Source organism: Callithrix jacchus, chromosome 8 (assembly GCF_049354715.1).
Source record: "Callithrix jacchus isolate 240 chromosome 8, calJac240_pri, whole genome shotgun sequence".
Lineage (NCBI taxonomy): Eukaryota > Metazoa > Chordata > Mammalia > Primates > Cebidae > Callithrix > Callithrix jacchus.
Genome location: NC_133509.1, coordinates 46,905,801 through 46,928,710, shown reverse-complemented (window position 1 = coordinate 46,928,710; position 22,910 = coordinate 46,905,801). Strand labels below are relative to the sequence as shown.

General features: G+C 38.4%; 1 protein-coding gene across 7 annotated transcripts in view; it reads right to left on the bottom strand.

Annotated features, from left to right (window-relative positions):
• FSIP1 (fibrous sheath interacting protein 1) overlaps positions 1 to 22,910 on the bottom strand; it is a 195,680-nt gene that overhangs the window by 130,397 nt on the left and 42,373 nt on the right. For 6 of the 7 annotated variants that reach the window (XM_035259877.3, XM_078334396.1, XM_078334394.1 and 3 more), the window contains 4 exons: positions 21,827 to 21,922; positions 19,713 to 19,837; positions 18,127 to 18,237; positions 6,306 to 6,464 (listed from right to left, as the gene is read on the bottom strand). In XM_035259877.3, coding sequence (XP_035115768.2) covers positions 6,306 to 6,464; positions 18,127 to 18,237; positions 19,713 to 19,837; positions 21,827 to 21,922 — 491 coding nt within the window. The remainder of the gene's footprint in view (positions 1 to 6,305; positions 6,465 to 18,126; positions 18,238 to 19,712; positions 19,838 to 21,826; positions 21,923 to 22,910) is intronic. The other variant, XM_054239743.2, reaches the window with a different exon arrangement.

Here is a 22,910-nt window from a genome sequence, read left to right as displayed (position 1 = left end):
ATCGTTTTATCACCTTGGAATAATGCCATAAAACGAAGGAAAACTTGACTACATCAGATGCTTAACATAGGAAAACAAAGAAATATAAACTTCACAGTAATCTGTAAAATGTAGGTGGCAAGGGCATTTCCCAGGTTTAACTGGAGATCTAACAGATTGGCACTGGAGGTAAAGACCTCTGAAGGAACTTCTTGTTTGTTCCTCAACCCAGAAATCCATGCTCCTGTGGCTTCTATGAGTTTTGGAAATGAGCAGATGGTCAATAAGATTTCTGTGCCTGTGACTAACATACATTTTAAAAACTCTAAATTCCTGCCCTCAACCAACACAGTAAGTACATCTGGGGTCAAGTAGAGTCCATGGCCATTGCTGGAACTATACAAATCCCTGGGCCCAATAATAAAACATCTTTCAGAATTACATGTCAAACAATAGTCTGTATTTCCTCAATTTTAGCTAATACTGAGACAGGAAGAGACCAGAAAAAAAAGTTAATTATTGCTGTAAGCAATAATAGCATGATCTTGGCAAGAAAAGAGATCAATAAAAACTACAATTTTCCTCAATCAAATGTTTGCTAATTTTTTCTGGAGCTTACCAAATTGTGTACAACTGAATCAATATTTTAAGAATAAGAAAATAAATAAAAGTAAGGAAAAGCTTTATATTCAATTAAACTAGTTGGTTTAATAACCCAGTGATGCCTGCTGTCAATCAGAGCCATTTCTGAGGCCCTTCCCAACCAGAAAAAAATATATAGAATGATGAACTGGAATTCTAGATTTACTGACACTGATTGCATAAGAGATGAATAAACTATACTTGCATAAAAGAGCCAAATGGAATAGAATTTACCATTGAATCCAGTTGCTAAGGATTTAAGAAACTGAATGCTTACATAATTCCTATATCTTAGATATTTCTGGAGGGAGCTGGAATCTAATACGTCTACAAATAAGAAATACGGTAACTAAATCATAGAACATCACTCAGTTTGACGGTGGGATTTACAATACGTGGAAAGAACGAACCGATCTGTTGAAGGTTACGAGATGGATTCAGAAAAGTATGCACAGTTAAACCACAGATCTTAAGAAAAAATTGCTTCAATTAGTTCTCTTGCTAAGAAAAAACGAAAATAAAAAGCAGATGTAAAAACTGCAACCACATATTATTCACATTACAGAAACAACAGTAATATGCCATTCTTTCTTTTGACTGTGACCACATGCTTAGTTTTACGCTAAGGAAATCAGATACGTAAAAGCCAAATGCTGCTTTTAAAATGGTGCCATAAAGTTAAGTGCTAGGCCAGAGCATCTATATGAGAACATCACAATCAGCCAGCCCATAAGGAAAAGAAGACTTCTTATCTGTCCTTTCCACAGAGACCAACACCTTCTTCTTCATCTCTGAGCCATATTCCTAGAGTTCTTCAAACTATTCTGACTAGACCGCATTTATCATCCTAAATCTATGTGCACACCAGCTTACCACTTTATAGTTATCATACACACATAAGTCAGAAAGTCTGTTTCAACCTGTTCAGGAAACTGTTTTCTTGACCAACAAAAAGAAATCTTTAAAGGAATTTTTAAAATATCACACCTTCACCAAATAACCTTTCCTTTCTCTGTGCTCTCGCAGCACACGCTTTCCGTGCTTCTCATCCAATCAGTGCCCATCCGGTGGTGGTTCTTGTTTCATTCACAGTCACTCCACAACTTGTTTTATGTTTACATCATATCCTCCAGTATCCTACAAGCTGCCTCGAGGTCAGAGATGAAGCTTCATTCTAGTCTGGATACAAAGCTTCATTCTAGTCTGGATACTACATCAGCCACTGTAGTGTCTCCTAGAAATAAGCAGGCATTCAAAAATGTATTGATGGTCTCTGCAAGGGCTGGACAAGTAACATAAATGCATGAAGAGGGCCTCAGGGCCTGCCATAGAAAGAGTGGTGAGTAACTGAAGCAAACTGGAGAATCTGTGCCCTGCAGAAAGAGCAGTCGCTATTCAGCTCAATCCAGTAATTGCCAAGCGAGAATTTAGGTCTAATGCTGGCATAGTTTCTAATTTTAATTTTTCAAGACAGAACTAGAAATTTGGATTTCTATAGGAATTCACCTAATTTTTAAATGTTGGCTAAAAAATATCTTTAAATCCTTTGTAAGCAAAAGGAAACCCATCTGGGAGCTTAATTTGTCCTGTAAGCCAGGGCTTCCTGACACCCGGGCCATGGATGGTTCTGGTAGGTGGCCTGTTAGGAACAGCAGCTCCACAGCAGGAGGTGAGCAGCAGGCACAAGTGAAGCTTCATCTGTATTTGCAGCTGTGGCCTATCACTCGCATTACCACCTGAGCTCTGCCTCCCGTTAGATCAGCAGCAGCATTAGATTCTCATAGGAGTGCAAACTCTATCGTGAACTGCCCATGTGAGGGATCTAGGTTGTGTGCTCCTTATGAGAATCTAATACCTGGTGATCTGTCACTGTTTCCCATCACCCCCAGATGGAACCATCTAGTTGCAGGAAAACAAGCTCAGGGCTCCCACTGATTCTACATTATGGCGAGCTGCATAATTATTTCATTATGTATTACAATGTAGTAATAATAGAAATAAAGTACACAATAAATGTAATGCGTTTGAATCATCCCAAAACCATCCCTCCCTGGGTCCGTGGAAGAATTGTCTTCCAGGAAACCAATTCCTGATGCCAAAATGGTTGGGGACCACTGCTGTAGGCCACCAGTTTTCAGCCTCATGATACATAATGGTAGTCTTCTTATGTGTCTCTGATCCCTCTGCCTCCTTCCCTAGCTCCTCTTCCTCCTCCTGCCCCTCACTTACGGAAACAGACTTTCTGAATATTCCTTGGATGTGCTCTCTCTCTCTCTCCTCTGAACCACCACAGCACTCTACTTAAAGCCTTCTATGAGCCTGTAACCCCAGCACTTTGGGATGTTGGCTCATGCCTGTGATCCCAGCACTTTGGGAGGTTGAGACAGGTGGATCTTTTGAGGCCAGGAGTTCAAGACCAGCCTGGGCAATACAGTGAGACCACATCTCTACAAAACATTTAGAAATTAGCTAGTGATGGCGTCCACCCATAGTCCCAGCTTCTGGGGAGAGTAAGGTTGGAGGACTGCTTGGGTCCAGGAGGTGAAGGCTGCAGCAAGCCATGATTGCACCACTGTCCTCCAGCCTGGGTGACAGAGCGAGACCTTGTCTCTTGAAGAAAAAAAAAGGTTTTCTATGGCACTTGCCTATGCTTTCTTGTCCACAGTTTTCTATGTATACTCAATACCTCTCATAAGGAAATAAGTTCTTTATATCATTTATAACAATAATATTATTGGCTGAGTACTGTGTCAGACACTGTGCTAAATACCTTGTGTATATTAACTCAGCTACTATTTACAAGAACCCTAAAAAATATTAGTATTATTTTATAAATAAGGAAAATGAGGTTTAGAGAGCTTCTAATTAGTTCCCAAGTCCACAGAACTAGTAAATGCTAGCGCCAAACTTGAAGTGAGAATTTTTGATTCCAAAGTATTTTATTTGCCTGACTCATCTTTAAGTTCTCTGCAATTCTTTACACCCAGGAACATTCAATATATGCTGACTCAATTGTTCAAAAGCAGAAATTTACATTCCACTTAAAAGAAATTCTTTCTTAAGGAGCACAGAGAAAAATCACTGGTGAGTTAATGGTTTTCAGAAGAGTTAAAAATAAAATGAATATGAACTGTGAATATTTGGGGGTTAGCGACTGACTGGAACTCATTTATCAACTAAATAGATACAGGGTTTATTCAAGATACAGTGTATTTATTCAAAAAGTAGTCCAATCCAAAATAATATCCCTAAAATAATTTGCCATGTTAGCATTTCTGCTTTGAAAATTCAATGTGCAATGCTGGTTTTAGTTAGAAATGAAGAAATGCCAAAGGGAAATTGAACAAAAGCTCAAAAGATATTCTTTTTTTGCATGCAAGGCACATAAAATTTCTTTCTAACAACTACAGTATATTTTTGTTTCTGCATCCAATGGGAGTCCCAAAATGTTCTTTTCCCTTTTCTCTCCAAATATATGTTGTTTCACATAAAAACACATAATCTCAGTATGTACCAGAAATGTAAGGTACTGGCTTTTCTTTTCATTACTTTTAAAAAATCTTATCTGAACTATAAATGTGAACTCTGAAAATGTGATTGACTTGATAATGAGAAAAATCTGACTATATTCACGCTTTTTATTTGAAGTCCTAAGGGACAAACAAATCTCTGAATTATCTGTCTCTTTCAAGAAGAGGAGGAAACAAGGGTCACCAGGTTATTCTCATCTATATTTTTGCCAAAAATATACCTTTTGGATGGCTATATCAGTGTCTCAGACTTCACAGACCTCACTTCATTTGACAACCACAAAAAGGACATTTTCTATTATTTAAGACCATAGTTCATCTCTGATATTTCAGCTACCCTTGAAATCTAACAACAAAAAAAATCAACTGAAACATGAAAAGAACAAAGAGTATCTCTGAAACATTTTATTATCTCATCTAGGGTTCCTCCTTTATGAAAAACAGAATTCAGTAACATAAACTAGCCTAACTCATGCCTAAGTCCTGGGATACGGCCAGGCGTGGTGGCTCACACCTGTAATCCCAGCACTCTGAGAGGCCAAGGCAGGCAGATCATGAGGTCAGGATATAGAAACCATCCTGACCAACACTGTGAAACCCTGTCTCTCCTAAAAATACAAAAATTAGCTGGGCGCGGTGGCACGCACCTGTAGTCCCAGCTCCTCAGGAGGCTGAGGCAGGAGAATCACTTAAACCCGGGAGGCACAGGTTGTGGTGAGCTTAGCCAAGGTCACACTCCAGCCTGGCAACAGAGTGAGACTTCGTCTCAAAAATTAAAAAATAAAATAAAATTAAAAACAGAGTCCTGGGATACATTTGAGTGAGGACAAAGATTCTAATTATCTCCGCTTTAAAAAAATTTTTATCTCACTGCAGAATTTCAAATCAATAGTGGGAACAACCACACCATTACTGCTATCTAATGGGTCAGGAGCAGCTGCACCTGTCCATTAGAAATATAACTAGTCACAAAAGTGTTACCTTGGAACACCTTCATACTGTTCCTTTCCCCGAAGTTGCTTCAACTGGCATGAAGCTGGATCCCTAACACTCAACTGATAGCTTAAAGGAAGTGCTTACTATAAAACAGAAAGATCACCTATAGGCTACTGATACTTAAATCTTTGGATGGTCCAAGAAGATGACAGCCATCTATAATTGTACAGAAAATGATTTGGTGAACCTTTTACAAAGCTGCTAGAGTAGAGGGTTATTAATCTCTTATACAGTCAGATATTTTCTCTTCAGTCTACCACCTAAACCCAAACCAGATTCCATGAAGTACTAAAATGTAGGGGTGGGAGAGAAATTTACTTTTCTAAAGCTGATATTCTGATATGCCTTTTTTTTTTTTTTTTTTTTTTTTTTTTTTGAGAGGAAGTCTCGCTGTGTCGCCCAGGCTGGAGTGCAGTGGGACGATCTTGGCTAACTGCAACCTCTGCCTTCCAGGTCCAAGCGATTCTTCTGCCTCAGCCTTCCGAATAGCTGGGATTACAGGCAAGCACCATCACGCCCAGTAAATTTTTGTGTTTTTAATAGAGATGAGGTTTCACCATGTTGGCCAGGCTGGTCTCGAACTCCTGACCTGAAGTGATCCACCCATCTTTACCTCCCAAAGTACTGGCATTACAGGTGTAAACCACCACACCTGCTTTGTAAAAGAACATTTGAGGGAACTACTGAGAGAAGAAACACACTTATTTCAAAACTCTTATAGGAGAGAAGTCAACATAATGAGCTTCACTGCTCGATGTTAAATTACAGGAGCTAAAAGAATGTGGCAGAGTAAAGGACAATGGCTGCCACGGCTAATACCTAGTGCCAAAGGGACAAAGTAAAATAAGGCTCTCAAAGGAGTCCTTTGAGTGCCATATTAGCTTTCTTCCCTCCACGCTCTCTTGATCATGATGGAGAATTAGCTTCAATCATACAGATATAATAATATAAGAATAAAAATTTCCTCAGTGACTCCATCCTAGAAAATTACCATATCAAAGAAAAATGAGGAGAAAGTGGAAGTAACCAAAGGAAAATACACACAGTCATGAAACAACGATCACTGGAAAAAGCAACTGGTTAACAAGCAGATTGTAAAATTATGTGAACTAGCTTTAGCACACATTAACTTGAACAGTCTGTGGATTCTTCAAATACCTGATTATTCTGATGTTCAAGTCTTGGAGAAAAGCTGGAAACCACTGGGGAGGCTGCAGAGAGTTCTTGGAGTTTGATATTAATTTCAGCAAGTTGCTGATGCTGGCTGACTGCAAGCGCATATCCTTCTCCCGGGACCACCCAGCCAGACTGATCACCCTAAGAGGAAACAAGGGTCACCAGGTCATTCCCTGGCTATATATTAGCCAAATATTCAGATGGCTATAACAGTACCCAGGACCACACACACACACACACAGAGAGAGAGAGAGAGAGAGAGAGAGACAGAGAGAGAGAGACAGAGTTAACATTGGTAAAAGAATAATATGAAATAGTTTCTGGTTTTGTTATCTGCCAACCTGTATAAAGTATCTTTTAACATTTTAAGGGGATTTTTCCCCTGTGGAACAAATCTCTTCGTTTCACAGCCTGGTTCTTATAACATTCTTATTTATCTACATTCAAAAACTGTTTTGTGACATGTTAAGTAGGAAAAAATCAGGTTTACCCTGTAACGGGACATGGTAGATTCAAACTTTGTTCCTTAAAAGTAACATGGCATCTATAAAATCAGTTGCTTGGGTTTCACAAACTTAATTGATCATCTTTCATTCAACTAATATCTGTTCCATATTACCTTACAAAACCTATATATTACATTCATTCGAAAATCTCATACTGAATGCCTACTGTACATACGTATGATGTTAAGTACTGGTGATTCAATATGAATATCACAAGGTTTTGCCCTCGAGGAGTTCTCTCTTGGCAGCAACAATTTTAAGGTGTGAAGAGAGCTGGTAAGCCCTGGGCACCATGGGAACCAGAGAGGATCAACTAACCTCTGTGGGCAGGAAGGGGCTGGAGAAAATAGGACCTTAATCCAAGAAACACCATAATCAGGTCTGTATTTTAAAACTGGAACTACTGAGAGGAAGAGTGGAGGCAGAAAGGCAGGTGTATGGTTTCAGCCCAGGAGTTGTTAAGAAGCAATAGCTACAACCTAGAACAAAAGTAATGGATGACTGAACTAAGGAATGTTTTCTGGGAATATGGCACATATTCCAGAGATACATAGGAAGTATGATTTACAGAACCTGGAGATAATTTTATGAAAGAGTAAAGGGAGATGTGAAGATCAAGGACATAGAACAAGTTCCTCAAGACAACGATGCTCACTCTCATCACTCCTATTCAACATAGTACTGGAAGTCCTAGTTAGAGTAATCCAGAAAGAGGAAAAAAAATAAATGGCAGAAAGAGAAGAGGTTCAACTATCTCTGTTTGCAGATGACATAATTCTATATCTAAAAACCCCACAGTCCCTGACCAAAAGCTCTTAAATTTGACAAACAACTTCAGCACAGTTTCAGGATACAAAATCAGTGTACAAAATTCAATAACATTTCTATACACCAACAACATCCAAGCTGAGAACCAAATCAAGAACACAATTCCAGCCATAAAAAGAACAAAATACCTAGGAATACAGCTAACCAGGGAGGTGAAAGACCTCTACAATGAGAATTACAAAACACTGCTCAAAGAAACCAGAGATGACATAAACAAATGGAAAAACATTCCATGCTCATGGATTGTAAGAATCAATATTGCTAAAATGGCTATACTTCCCAAAGCAATTTACAGATTCACAACTATCCCTATCAAACTACAAATGACATTTTTTACAAAATTAGAAAAATCTATTTTAAAATTCATATGAAACAAAAAAAAAGCCTAAATAGCCAAGCCAATCCTAAGCAAAAAGAACTAATCTGGAGGCATCATGCTACCTGACTTCAAACTACATTACAAGGCTACAGTTATCAAAACAGCATGGTACTAGTACAAAAACAGACACATAGACCAATAGAACAGAAGAGGGAGCCCAGAAATAAAGCCACACACCTACAACCATCTCATCTTCAACAAAGTTGACAAAAACAAACAATGGGGGAAAAGACTCCCTGTTCAATAAATGGTGCTGGCATAACTGGCTAGCCATATGCATAAGATTGAAACCAGACCTCTTCCTTACACCATGTAAAAAAATCAAGTAAAACCTAAACCTATAAATCCCTTGGAAGATAACCTAGAAAATGCCATTCTGGATATAATCCCTATCAAGGATTTCATGATGAAGATGCCAAAAGCAATTGCAACAGAAACAAAAATTGACAAATGGGACCTAATTAAAGAACATCTGCACAGCAAAAGAAACTATCCATAGGGTAAACACAGTCTAAAGAATGGGAAAAATATTCGCAAACTATGCATTTAACAAATGTCTAATATTCAGAATCTATAAGGAACTTAAACAAATTAACAAGCAAAGAACAAACAACCCCATTAAAAAGTAGGCAAAAGACACAGACGCTTTTCTTTTTTTTTTTTTTTTTTTTTTTTGTGAGACGGAGTTTTGCTCTTGTTACCCAGGCTGGAGTGCAATGGCACAATCTCGGCTCACCGCAACCTCCGCCTCCTGGGTTCAGGCAATTCTCCTGCCTCAGCCTCCTCAGTAGCTGAGATTACAGGCACACGCCACCATGCCCAGCTAATTTTTTGAATTTTTAGTAGAGACGGGGTTTCACCATGTTGACCAGGTTGGTCTTAATCTCTTGACCTCGTGATCCACCCGCCTCGGTCTCCCAAAGTGCTGGGATTACAGGCTTGAGCCACCGCGCCCGGCCGACACAGATGCTTTTCTAAAGAAGACATACACATGGCCAAAATCATATGAAAAAAATGCTCAACATTACTTAACATTTGAAAAATGCAAATCAAAACCACAATAAGATACCATCTCACACCAGTCAGAAAGGCCATCACTAAAAAATCAAAAAATAACAGATACTAGCAAAGCTACAGAGGAAAACACCTATACACTATTGGTAGGAATGTAAATTCGTTCAGCCATTGTGGAAAGCAATGTGGCAATTTCTCAGAGAACTTAAAACAGAAGTATTATTCATGAGTATATACCCAAAGGAATATAAATCATTCTAACATAAAGACACATGCATACAGTCCAGGTCCAATGGCTCATGCCAGTAATCCCAGCACTTTGGGAGACCAAGGCAGGTATATGGCTTCAGCCCAAGAGTTCAAGACCAGCCTGAGCAAGATGGCAAAATGTCATCTTTACAAAAAATTTTTAAAACTTAGCCAGATGTGGTGATAGGCACCTGTAATCCCAGGTACTCAGGAGGCTGAGGTGGGAGGATCACTTGAGCCTAGGAAGTCGAGGCTGCAGTGAGCCATGATGACATTATTGCACTCCAGCCTGGGTGTCAGAGTGAGACCCTGTCTCAAAGAAAAAAAAAAAGACACATGGATGCATATGTTCACTGCAGCACTATTCACAATAGCAAAATCATAAAACTGGATAAAGAAAATGTGGGACATACACACCATAGAATACTATGCAGCCATAAAAAAGAATGAGATCATGTCCTTTGCAGCAACATAGATGCAACTGAAGGCCATAATCCTAAACAAAATAACATAGGAACCAAAACCCAAATACTGCATGTTCTCATTTATAAGTGGGAGCTAAACACTGAGTACACATGGACACAAACAAAGGAACAACAGTCACTGGGGCCTACTTGAGGGCAGAGGGTGACAGGAGGGAGAGGACTGAAAAACTACCTATTGGGTACTATTTGTATTACCAGGGTGATGAAGTAATCTGTACACCAAAGCCCTGTGACATGCAATTTATCTACAGAACAAACCTGCATGTATACTCTTGAACCTAAAATAAAAGTATTTATTTATTTAAAATAAGAAACTTAAAAAATAAGAAACTTTGTTGTGGCCTCACCAAGAAAAAAAAACAGGTTCCTGATTTTGTGAACTAGCTGATGGTGGTCACATCATCTAAACCAGAGGTTATATAGATGCAGTAGGTTTGAGGAGAAAGATGATGAACTGTTTGGGACCTTTTGAAATGGGCAGACATCCCCTCTAGGATATGCACAGATTATGTTAGGAAATTAAATATGCTTATGTGAAGTTCCAGATAGAGACTTGGGATTGAAATAAATATGCTTGACTTACCCACATATGAAAAGTGGTTCAAACCCCTGGGGCCATGGAAATGGGTAAGGTCATAAAGGGAAGCATAAATGCAAAAAGAGGACAGAAGAATTGTGAAGAATATTTAGAATAAAGGGGCAAGTAGAGGGCAAAGAAGCTTAAGAATTTCATATATTTTGATTTCATGATGCTAATACCAGGAATCAAGCCCTACGTGATAATCAGAGGCATTATAAAAACTTTATGCACAAAGACTTTTATATTTTTATCCTCTTGACTCTTGCATTCATAGTCCCTGTTTCGGTGAAAGCAAATAGTATGTGAGTCTTGGCAGGGGAGAGATCACCACAAGACGCTCCTCTCTACCCTCTAACGTCAAGAAGACAAACAAATTACCTAGCTTCGGCTAATCGGAAGCAAACACCCAGAACCTTGAGGGACAGAAGCAAAGATACAGAGAAATGATTAATAGGGAATAGTGATGGTAGCAGCAACAAGCATCTCTTGGGGAGCAAATGTCTGGTGACCGAGGAGCCAGAAGCAGCCAGCCCCTAACCAGAATGTTCCTAAAGCTATGCTTATGGCTGCCCTGACATCTGCCTGATGTACAAACCTAGTTCCCCAAACTTCCCATTAAGTCCATGGACTACTCAAGACTCCCAGTAAATTCATTTTCTGTTGTTTTAGCCAAAGTCCATCTTTGTAACTTGCAACCCAGAACACAGACTGATAAAAAATGTGTTGCCATGCTATTTATAATAAAATGTCTAATGGGGAAAAGTGGGTAGATGGTAGTATATCAATACAAGGATCATGATACACTCCTAAACATTCTTACATATACTTACCAATTGGTACATTAAAGTTATGCTTAATTTTTTAAATATATTACCTAATTACTTACAAACACTGCAATTTTTCCTAAATAAAAGTGATGTCAACACCATACAATCTAAATGAGAAATAATAAAGAATCACAAAAAAGTAAAACTATGAAATCGATGCTGAAATAGTGGCTAATTTTAAATTCTTGTCTGAATGGGATTCTTTTCAAATGACACTGAAGTTAAAAGAGCACGTCAGATTAAATTCAACAGAAATGTAAATGTTTCAGCACTATGCAATTGCAAAAATAAATTATATGTAAGAGGCAGTAAATGGCCTCCTTTTTTTCTATCTGTCTAGCACCTCTATACACCCTTGCTATATGTGGGGAACTTCCAGCTTTTAGGAATCTTACCTTCCTAAAACAGAAACCAGAAAATGCTCTTCACTAGCATCTTTTATAGCTAGGGTCCAGGCAGGTAACTAAACATCCACCACCAGACTCCCCCACTCGGTACTATTAGATGTGAGTGACCTGAGGTCTGATGCAAACCCATTTCACTGGTGAGGGTGGTAATAGAAACACTCAGCTTAGGGGGTACCATTCATTGCAAATGTGAGTTCCCAACACAGATGGAAATATTTTTTAAATTCTAAATAAGTATCCCAGAGCAGCAGTCCCCAACATTTTTGGCACCAGGGACAGGTATCATGGAAGACAATTACTCCATGGACTGAGGAGACCAGGGTTAGAAAGGATAGTTTCGAGATGAAACTGCTCCACCCCAGATCATCAGGCATTAGATTCTCAAAAGGAGCAGGCAACCTAGATCCTTCCCATGCACAGTTCACAACAGGGTTCATGCTCCTATAAGAATCTAATGTTGCGGCTGATGTAACAGGAGGCATAGCTCAGGTGGCCCACCTCTCACCCCCTCCTGCTGTGTGGCCCAATTCCTACAGGCCATAGACCCAACCAGGTTGGGTTGTACCAGTCCCCTGTCCTAGAGAGATTCAAGAGAAGATTTATTTCTCTTGAGATTAATCCATAAAATTAAGCATGCCAGCCAGGCACAGTGGCTCATGCCTGTAATCCCAGCACTTTGGGAGGCCAATGTAAATGGATTACTTGAGGTCAGGAGTTCAAGACCAGCATGTCCAACATGGTGAAACCCCATCTCTACTAAAAATACAAAAATTAGCCAAGTGTGGTGGCAGGTGCCTGTAATCTCAGCTACTTGAGAGCCTGAGGCAGGAGAATCACTTAAACCTGGGAGGCGGAGATTGCAGTGAGCCGATATCACGCCATTGTACTCCAGCCTGGGCAACAAGAGTAAAACTTTGTCTCCAAAAAAAAAAAAAAAATTAAGCATGCCACTAAAAAGAACAACCAGAGAACAAGAGTTCAGGGGAATGAAAACATAGTTATCACTTTAGTCATCTTTGTTAAGTTGTGCATTTATTTGCCAAAGATGAGGTTGTGGGCAGTTCTATAAAGGAAAGGGCACATCTGAAAGCAGAGACATTTAAAAGAACATGAAGAATTGAGGAACAGAAAGAAGTTTGGTAGGATTTGAGAATATAGTAAATAGGTTCCTTCTTCAAAGTTTTCCTAAACTTTTCCTGCTGCACTGCTTCTTCCTCTGAATTTCTATTTTAACATGTGTCACCATGCATCTGCCTCTACAGAATTTCTGTATGTTGATGTGCCACATCAGATAAGAGGACTTGCAGAAAGAACTCTCAGTAAATATTGGTGTAAAAAACTATAATAGTCAATAATAATTGTCTTTTTTTTTTTAGATGGAGTCTTGCTCTGTTGCCCAGGCTGGAGTGCAGTGGCACAATCTTGGCTCACCGCAATCTCCACCTTTCAGGTTAAAGCAATTCTCCTGCCTCAGCCTCCCAAGTAGCTGGGATTACAGGTGTGCACCACCACACCTGGCCAATTTTTATATTTTTAGTAGAGACAGGGTTTCCCCATATTGGCCAGGCTGGTCTCAAACTCCTAGCCTCAAGTGATCCTTCCACCTCAGTCTCCCAAAGTGAGGCATGAGCCACCACACCTGGCCTAAAAACAGTAATTGCCTTTAAAAATCTCAAAAGAGAGCTGTATAACTAAGCAGCAGAATAGACATGGCTGAAACCCAACTTGGAAACCTGTATAATGAGTTCATATGTGCAAAATGCCAAAAAAGATTAACATTATGAGAAAATGTTGTAAGACCTGGAAAAGAGGTCCAAGAGGTCCTATAACGATCTGTGGCAGACACTGTCTACTGACTGACAAGATCCCCGTTTCTCATTTCCTTCTTCCTTGCCTACCTCTACTACAAAAAAAGAGAAAGTAATATACATGAATCCTCCTTCTCATTTGCCCCAACATACTGAACAAATGGCTATACAATACAGCTTGGTTGGTGAGATGCAGGTAGAAATCCTGGGGATACCGTACCATCCCCAGTGAAAAGGCAAAGTCTCAGAGGAACATCTCTGCTCTTTCCCCTTCCCTCTTTCTGTCTGCCTGGAAAATGGACACACTGCCTACAAATGCAGCAGCAATCTTGCAAATCTAAAGACAAAATCTACATAGGAATGTAGAACAGGAGGACAGAAAGACATGAGCTGCTCACTCCTGGATTTCTTGTTACTAGGAAAAAATTAACTCTACTGTTTAAGCCACTGTTACTTGCAGCCAATCACATTCTCAACTGACACCCCATTTGTAGGTCTCCCAAAAAGAGGAAAAAAAGATGATGGAAAGGAAGAAATAAAAAAGGATCATTTTCTGAGCTGAAGGAAGATTTGAACCTTCAGATAGAAAGAGCCTACCAAGCAAGAACTGAAATGTTTTTAAAGACACACATAAATATAATCTGATAAAAATCATAAACTCCAAAATAAGGAGAAAATCCTACATGTTTCAAGAAAAAAAAAAGGATTTTTCATGTAAAATTTAGTTATCTGCTAAGCTAACATTCAAATGAGGAAAAAATAAATATTTGAATACACACTCAAAAATTATCTGCAGTCCACCATTTCTTGGGGCAAAATTTTTCAAAAAGGTTCCAGAAAAATAATTCAAGGAATGATTTATACAAATAAATAATTTGTTGAGTCCAAATACACAGTTAATGGTGTGGCTAAAAATTTTGGCTAATTTTGTTGAGAAAGATTTCTAAGAGCCGGGTGTGGTGGCTCACGCCTGTAATCCTAGCACTTTGGGAGGCCGAAGTGGGTGGATCACCTGAGGTCAGGAGTTCAAGATCAGCCTGGCCATCATGGAGAAACCCCATCTTTAAAAGAAAAAAAAAAAAAGATTTCTATCAAACAAGAAGAACAGCGCTTTTAAAGGTAAAGATTATAAAGTATAATATTCTAGAACTAAAATTCCAGATGTCTCCATATATCCTGAAGGAAAGAAAATGAAACTCAGGGAAATAGAAGTACACCAAAGATCCAATCTTGTTAAAATATGAAACTTTAGAAACTAATTATTGAAGTTGAAAAGAAAATATTCATTTTAATGTATTTTTAAAACTTGAAGGTTAACAGTACCAGATCAGAAATAGGATATTAAATTTCCAAACCACAAGAGGAAAGGGAGATAAACAAAAACAAATATTATAAATAAAATATACAATTTGATGTCAGGAAACAATTCAAAAAGTATGTGGTCATAATGAATATGAGTAACTTAAATAACCTCATACTGATAATAACAAAAGATAAAGGATGAAGAAACGAAGATGAAGACACAAAAGCAACAGCAAAGCCCAGCTACACAGTACGTATACAAGATCTAAAACTAATGATTGAGATGAGCCTAAAATAGAAAGATGAAACCTAAATGCTAATAAAAATAATATGCAAATGGAAAAATTATTAACAAAAAGTCATTATGAAAGCATTCCTAGACTGTATAAAGAAAATCTAGCATGCCATAGTTTGAAGCCAAGCGAGACCATGGTAGCAGTTTACCCAATTTCACAATTAATAACAAAACCAGAATGAAACCCAGATCCCTTAATTCTTACGGTTATCCGAGCTTTTGTTAATAAAGTAGACAAATTACTGTTATGGATATGCTCTAAGAAATGTATCATCAGGTAATTCTATCACTGCATAAAAATCACAGGATGTACTTACACAAACCTCGATGGTAGAGCATACCACACACTGAGGCCACACTGCAAAGCCTATTGCTCCTAGGCTAGAAACCTACACAGCATATTTTGTAGTTACTGTGTTGTAGATGACTGTAACACAATGGGAAGTATTTGTGAATCTAAACTTATTAAAACATAGAAAAGGTACAATAAAAAAATATGGTATAAAAATCTTTTTAAGGCCGGGCACAGTGGCACACGCCTGTAATCCCAGCACTCAGGGCAGCCGAGGCAGGCAGATCACCTGAGGTCGGGAATTTGAGATCAGCCTGGCCAACATGGTGAAACGCTGTCTCTACTAAAACTACAAAATTAGCATGTCTGTAATCCTAGCTACTTGGGAGGCTGAGGCAGGAGAATTGCTTGAACCCGGGAGGTGGAGGCTGCAGTGACCCCGATCACACCATTGTACTCCAGCCTGTGCAACAAGAGCAAAACTCCGTCTCAAAAAAATATATATTTTTAATGGTACACCTGTATAGGGCACTCACCACGAGTGGAGCCTGCAGGGCTGGAAGTTGCTCTGGTGAGTCAGTGGGTAAGTGGTGAGTGAATGTGAACGCCTAGGACATCACTGGCTGCTACTGTAGCCTTTATAAACACTGTACACTTAGGGTACACTACATTTATTTTAAAATATTTTTCTTTATTGAATAAGAAATGAATCTTAGTTTACTGTAAATTTTTTACTTTTAAAACTTTTACATTTGTTTAACTTTTTCACTCTTTTATAATAATACTTGCCCTAAAACACAAACACAGTATACAGTTATACAAAAATAGTTTCTTTCTTTATAAGCTTTCTCCTATTTTAAAATTTTCTTTTTCTATTTTTAAAATTTTGTGAAAAATTAAGACACAAGTGCACACATTAGCCTAGGCCTGCACAGGGTCAGGATCATCAACATCACTGTCATCCACTTCATATCTTGTCCCACTGGAAGGTCTTCAGGGCAGTAACAAGCACAGAGCTGTCATCTCCTATGATAACAATGCTGTCTTCTGAAATTCCTCCTGAAGGACCTGCCTGAAGCTGTTTTACAATTGCCTTTTTTATATAGAAGTACAAGGAGCACAACTCTAAAATATAGAGCTACGGTGTCACTAGGTGACAGGAATTTTTCAGCTCCATTATTATCTTATGGGACCACTGTCATATATGCATGTTGACCAAAACATCATTATGTGGCACATGACTGTACCATGAGTCAGTGAAGCTAAAATGTCTCAGAATTATGTGGGCATTTAGCAGTTTCCCTCGCCCACCCCTTTCCCCTATTTCATCAGCCGCAGGCATAGCAACACCTTCATCTCTTCCTAGACACAGCCCCCGCTGGGACCTCACTATCTCAGGCAGGATTATTTAGAGGATTATTATCTGTGATATTCCGCAGATAAGTTTACTAAGACAAGGATTCTTATTCAAGTAGTTCACTGGGAGAGTGCCTTTGGGAACAGGGACATGAGGAAAACAGGCTAGGGCAAGGACACAGAGACAAGCTAGGATGTGGTCTCAGCTGAAGACCAGCTTCAGTCTAATCCCTGATGAAGCTCTGGAGGACACGTTGCACCACAGAGCTAATCCCACCTTTAGGTAAGGGGTCTGGGGGGGCGGGGAAGGAGTGATATCCCAGGCTGTATGATTCCCATTTGGCTCAGAGAAATTCTCCAGGCAAGGGAACAGCTATGTACCCTTACCACAGGGCTGGGGCATGGATGCACAGACAGGTGTCAGGGAAAGGGGATACAGGCAGGGCGCCAGCCGCATTCACTCCATCACGTCCTTATTACTCACAGGGGAATAGACAGTAGGGCTAAGTGCTTCAAGGAACACAGGAGAGTATATTTCTTCATGGAAGCAAAGAATATTCCTCAAGTTTAGTAATATAAACAAGTGCAAACACTGTGACCTTCCCAGGTCCTGTAAATACCTGCATTCGCCCACCCCACCCCCATTACATGCTGCTCCCTTTTACATGCTCTTTTAGTCTGGTCTCTTTCCCCCAACCCCGGACTTTCACCATGAGCAGGCCCTCCTGTTAACCCCAGGACTCTTCGGGGAACTGGCTGCTCAAGGTTAACTGGGCAGGCACGGGATGGAATTCTTTAGGATTACTGAAGACTACAATGAAATACCATGAAACCAGTTTAGGGATGATAAGAAAAGCAGACAGAAAAGTACTTTCATATGTTATCAGCAATAAGCATATCACGGCACAGGCAGAAGTTACTGTGATAACCAATGTATAATCACTCTTAGCAGGACATAAAATCATCCTTTGAAAGTCAGTAATGAATTGACCAAGAATAAATTTGAAAAATTCTATAAAAATAATGGTACAAAACAGGATTTAAAAAAAATTTTTTTAACTTGTATTTTAAGTTCCGAGGTACATGTGCAGGTGTGTTATACAGGTAAATCTGTGTCATGGGGGTTTGTTGTACAGATGAATCTGTCACCCAGGCATTAAGCCCAGCACCCATTAGTCATTTTTCCTGATCCTCTCCCTCCTCCCAGCCTCCTCTCTAACAGGCCCCAGTGTGTGTTGTTCCCCTCTACGAGTCCATGTGTTCTCATCATTTAGTTCCCACTTAAAGTGAGAACATGCAATATTCTCACTTATTATCTGTTCCTGTGTTAGTAAAACAGGATTTTTTTAAAGTCAGAGAATAATGTCTCAAAATCTGAAAAAATTATTGTAAATTGTGCTGCTGGGTCAATAATATGATTTTATAAAATCAAAATTAAGAAGTGTAGAGTTCCCTGACTATCAGAGTTTACATACCTCAGAACTGGAGAGCCCGGAATCTTTATCATCCAAGTCCTTCAAAAGCTCAATCAGCCTTTTCTTCTCTCTGTCAATCATAACCACTGGGCTTCTTGATTCCTTGGCCAACTACAGAATTTATTAATGGAAAACATTATATACTCAAAGAAATTCATAGTTCAGGAAAATAAAAATGGGACCTGAGAATTCTACAATACTGATACACAAAGAGAAAAATCTGTGAGATTAGGCATTTTACATTTGCTATGTAATTTTATTTTATGCCAAAATATTTGTAAAGTGCCATTCTCTAATATCCAAAGATATCATCCCTATAAGCAGGCCCTGTTAACCATTCCAACAGACATTTTATTTAAAAATAATATGAGTACTTTTCAAACCTCTCTATTATAGTTAAAAAATATAAATGCAAAATCATACTTGCTGAGGTATTTGGAAGAAATCTTCTTGCCACTTTCTTTGGGGCACTTATCCACTAAATGAAACTGCTTTTAAATTTCAAGACTATCATATGAGGAATTTAAATATTCAGTTACTGTTGTTAAAAAGGGGAAAGAGAAATCTACGGTAGAGCTGCTATCTGTGTCAGCAAGATCCCAGGTAAGAGGGGAGCTCTATTGCTCTTGAAAATTGAACAGTAAATAAACATACAAGGGTCTAGTGCAAAGAAAGAGGCAGATCAAGATGGAGAAGGTTTCCTGAAGAAGATCATATGAATGATCACAAGAATCAAGAGTCCCCGAGGCTAGTCCCGGCAGTGGCAGGCTGCCCCACAAATCCCGTCTGCCTGAAATGATGTGCCAGTTGTAGGGAAAGGATCAGGCTTGAAGTGTGAGGAATTACTCAACTCTCCCTTGTCAATACTCCCCACTCGCCCAGGTGGTTTTCTAGTGCCGCTGCTCAAGGGTTGAGCAGAGCTTCTGTCCTCCTCACTGTATTTCCTGTTGTAAATTCATTAATGAGCATTCTGGTCTAACCCAGGAATCCTTGTGCCCTTGTTTAGTCTGAGTCTGCCTTAAAGACAAACCAAGTCAGGCTGCAAGGCCTACAAGACCAAAGATGGGTGCTTGAATCAGAAGCTAATCAAGGCCAGTGACCAGCTGTGGGAAGGCTCAGCAAAGAGGCAGACAACCAGTAGGCTTCTCCAGCCCAGCCCTACTGCTCTGCCAGGCACATTTTCCATTCAAAGTTCTAAACGCATTAACTATAAAATCGGTCTCATTACTTAAAAAAAAAAAACTTACTAATATGCAATTTAAAATCTGAGAAACATTGTCCAAAGCTATTATCTAAATAAATGTTTTGCAAATTGCAGGAAACAGACTATTTCTGGAGAGTGAAATAAATGCTAGTTGCAGCTAGAACTTTGAAAAAGAGATAGGATAGGATAGGATGTAATGGATTGAACACAGAGATAATGAAGTACTGGTTTATAAACGTTTTCTTTCAGTATATCTACTAATTCAATCATTTATACATTTATGATGGTTGAAAAAATATTTAAAGACACTGAACAAAACTACCGCCATTTTTTTCAACTCATTTAGCCCCATATTCTGGCTTCTACATTTCTAAGTACATACCTCAATGTTTCTCTTAATAAAATCCTGGTTGTGTTTGCCCCTGAGCTCAATCTTTTCTGTATTTGAGAAAAGTTTCTTTCCTGCTTTGATCAATGATTCATTTCTTTCCACATCACAGGTAAAATCTATTTAAAAAGTTCAAAATTTTTTCGTAATTAAAAGTGTCAATTATGCTATAAGTTCACTTCAAGCATGTATTAAAATATGTAAGAAATAAAACCCACACAGAAGAACTAACTTCTAAATTCCAGATCCAGAAACCTAATATATAATGGAGATCTAGTCTTAAAAAGATAAATGTGCTGCAATAACTTTGAATTACATTCTCATAAAACTTCTTGTGTTTTCAGGTATCAAACTTTTTCCGGTTGACTCCATGAGAATGATGGGAAATACGAATAGAACTTCAAGACAGACATGTGAAGAAGAAATCACTGATGTTAGGGAAACTTGAAAATATATATTTTATTTCAGTCTTGATACAAAACAAAAATTTCCCTAAAGACTAGGTCATCCCTACTCCTCTATTAATTTACCATGACCCTTTCTGAACACCGCATCTTGTTTAACCTGCCTTTTGAGCAACGTCTGGGAGTTAGCGTCCCGCGTCCTGGCTCCCATCTGCACAAACCCCTAAAGCCCACCTGAGTTTGCCAATTTTCCTCAACCTTTCAGAAGAGTCTTCAGTGAATGTCTGAGATATTCATACCCTGAGTGTTCAAAATAAGAATAATACTTGTGGATTCATATTCCCTTTATAAAATATCTTGTTTTCTCTGTGTCACATTACAAGACTTTAAAACAAGACCATATGAACCCTTCATTAAAGCTCTGAAAACATGCATGAAGAAGGAGCATCTCCTTAAATAGCACATGCAGTTTGCTCTACAAAACAGGATGCATTTCCACATTAAAATCCAAAAAAGAAAAAAACACCAGTCATGAGCTCAGTCCAGGCAAAGTTTACATAAAAATTAATTTTGTACATTTTGTTAATTTTGTCATTTTGTAAGGGAGGTTACCTAAATCAAAAGAGTTAAGGGAGCTAGTCAATTGGTGTGTTTATAGCTAGTTACCAAAGAGTCAATACAGATATAACCATTTAAAAAATTTTTGATGAAAACAAAATTTTGATGAAAACAAAGATGGAAAGAATGAGGGAAAGAGTAAGATCTCTTGATTTAAACTCTTTCCAAACAAAAGTAGCTGGAGTTATTCAAATTTAAGTTATATAAACTTATAGGCAAATAAATCTATGCTTTATACCTGGGGTTTCATTTTTTAACAATCACATAATTATTTTTTTAATCAACCACCAATACTTAAAGTATGAGTTACTTTTCTGGTGCATGGCCATCTTAGACACAAAATGTAACACTTCTTTCCATAATAATTCAAGTTGCATGCAGCCTTTTTAGTTGAAATATGAGGTTTATTCCGTTGAAGTTTCATATACTCTTAATAATACAACATTTAAAAAATACAAAGGGAATGCAGCCATGTTTACACTTATCATAGAGTTTCTTTAAAATATACTTCTAATAAATAGTAAGAAAAAAACACTGGGTTATCTGGCCAAAACTGTCTTCATTGGAACTGTCCTCTTCTCTCCAGTCTGGTAGTGATACAGCTGCCGTGTTCCTACAGTGACGCCAAACCTTGCTGGGTTGAACAAGTTGGTTGAGCGATGGGTAGGCCCCTGACCCAGCTGGATCACGCAGGCTGTTCTCTAGGATTGCAGAATTGAGCCAACCTCTGAATGTCTAAACCACAGTGTATGCTCTTGGGAACCAAAGTAAGCTGTCTCCCACCAACATTCTTTTCACAGATTTGTTTTTGCTTAAGCCAGGTTTTCATTACTTGTAGCCAGCTTTTTTTTTTTTTTAACTCTTTATTATCATACAAAATTTCAAGCATCCAAAAGTAGAGAGAATGGTATAACAAACTCTGCACAACTAGCTGCAACAATGACCAACCTTGTGTCATCTTGAACCCTATCCGCTTCCACTTACCTCTGGATTAAATTACATGAACTCATTTCATTTACGACTATTTCGGTATACAGCTAGTATTCCCTTGTGAAAATATGTATAATCACACAAATTAAAACATACCTTTATTGACTTTCTGCATCTGCTTTTCATATTCTTCTGGAGGGATTTGAGTATGAAACACTGAGAAAAAGTTGTCTTCATCCTCACGAGAAGGACCTGTTGATTTAAAAACTCACTTGTTCAATGCTCACAAAATAAATAAGAAATTGTCTACAAAGTTGCTTTAAAAAGATAACATTTAATATTCTCTCCAGTGTTCCTCAATCCCCTCCACGCATACAAATTTCTTTAAACAATGTCAATGTCGCCTCCAAGTAGAAATGACATCTTTGAATACAAGCGCCAATGAAACAAACTATAGAAGCTAAGAGAGTTAAACAGCATTTCCCTAGTGTACTAAAATATCGCATTAACTCTCCAGAGACAATGCACCCGAATCTTGATATTCAAAATACAGAGACTATGCACACTGAGTAACTATAATCGTGGTTTTCTTTTTATTTTAGGTCTCCAAGGTAGAGACTTCAAATATGTGATCAGTCATTAAGATACAAAAATGTGAGAGATAACTTGGGAGACTCTTCACAGTTAACTTTCTTCTTTTCTGATGTATTTTTTGACACCTCCATAAAGAAAATAGGACATTGTGTTTTTCAACTTCTTTGTTTCAATGTAGTTTATTTTTATATTCTCCTATTAGCTAATTCAGACACTATGTTTGCAAGATGCTGCTAACATAAACATTTTATTAAAAGTGTGTCTCTATACCCTAAGGTGAGAGAATCTGCCAGGTTATGGCACAGAAACGGTTTTGCCAGAAAACATGGGAAGTCTCGAGGATATTACAGGATCCACCCCTCTCCCAGCAAGCAAACCAAGTTCAAACACCCGCTATGAGATGATACAAACAAAGGAAGCAGGCAGAAGATACTTTAACCCTCAACAATCACCAAATTCAAAACACAAAACTTTGATGTAAAAACTAATTCACCAATTCCAATTCCCTAATTTGGAATTCATAATAATGAATTATGAACAGGGGCTGACATTATAGTGTTAGTCTTTGAACAATCTTTGGTAAGTTAATCAAGCAAATTTGTGGTATAAGCCTGGGGAGAGAGGGGTAAACTACTTAGAAAACAAA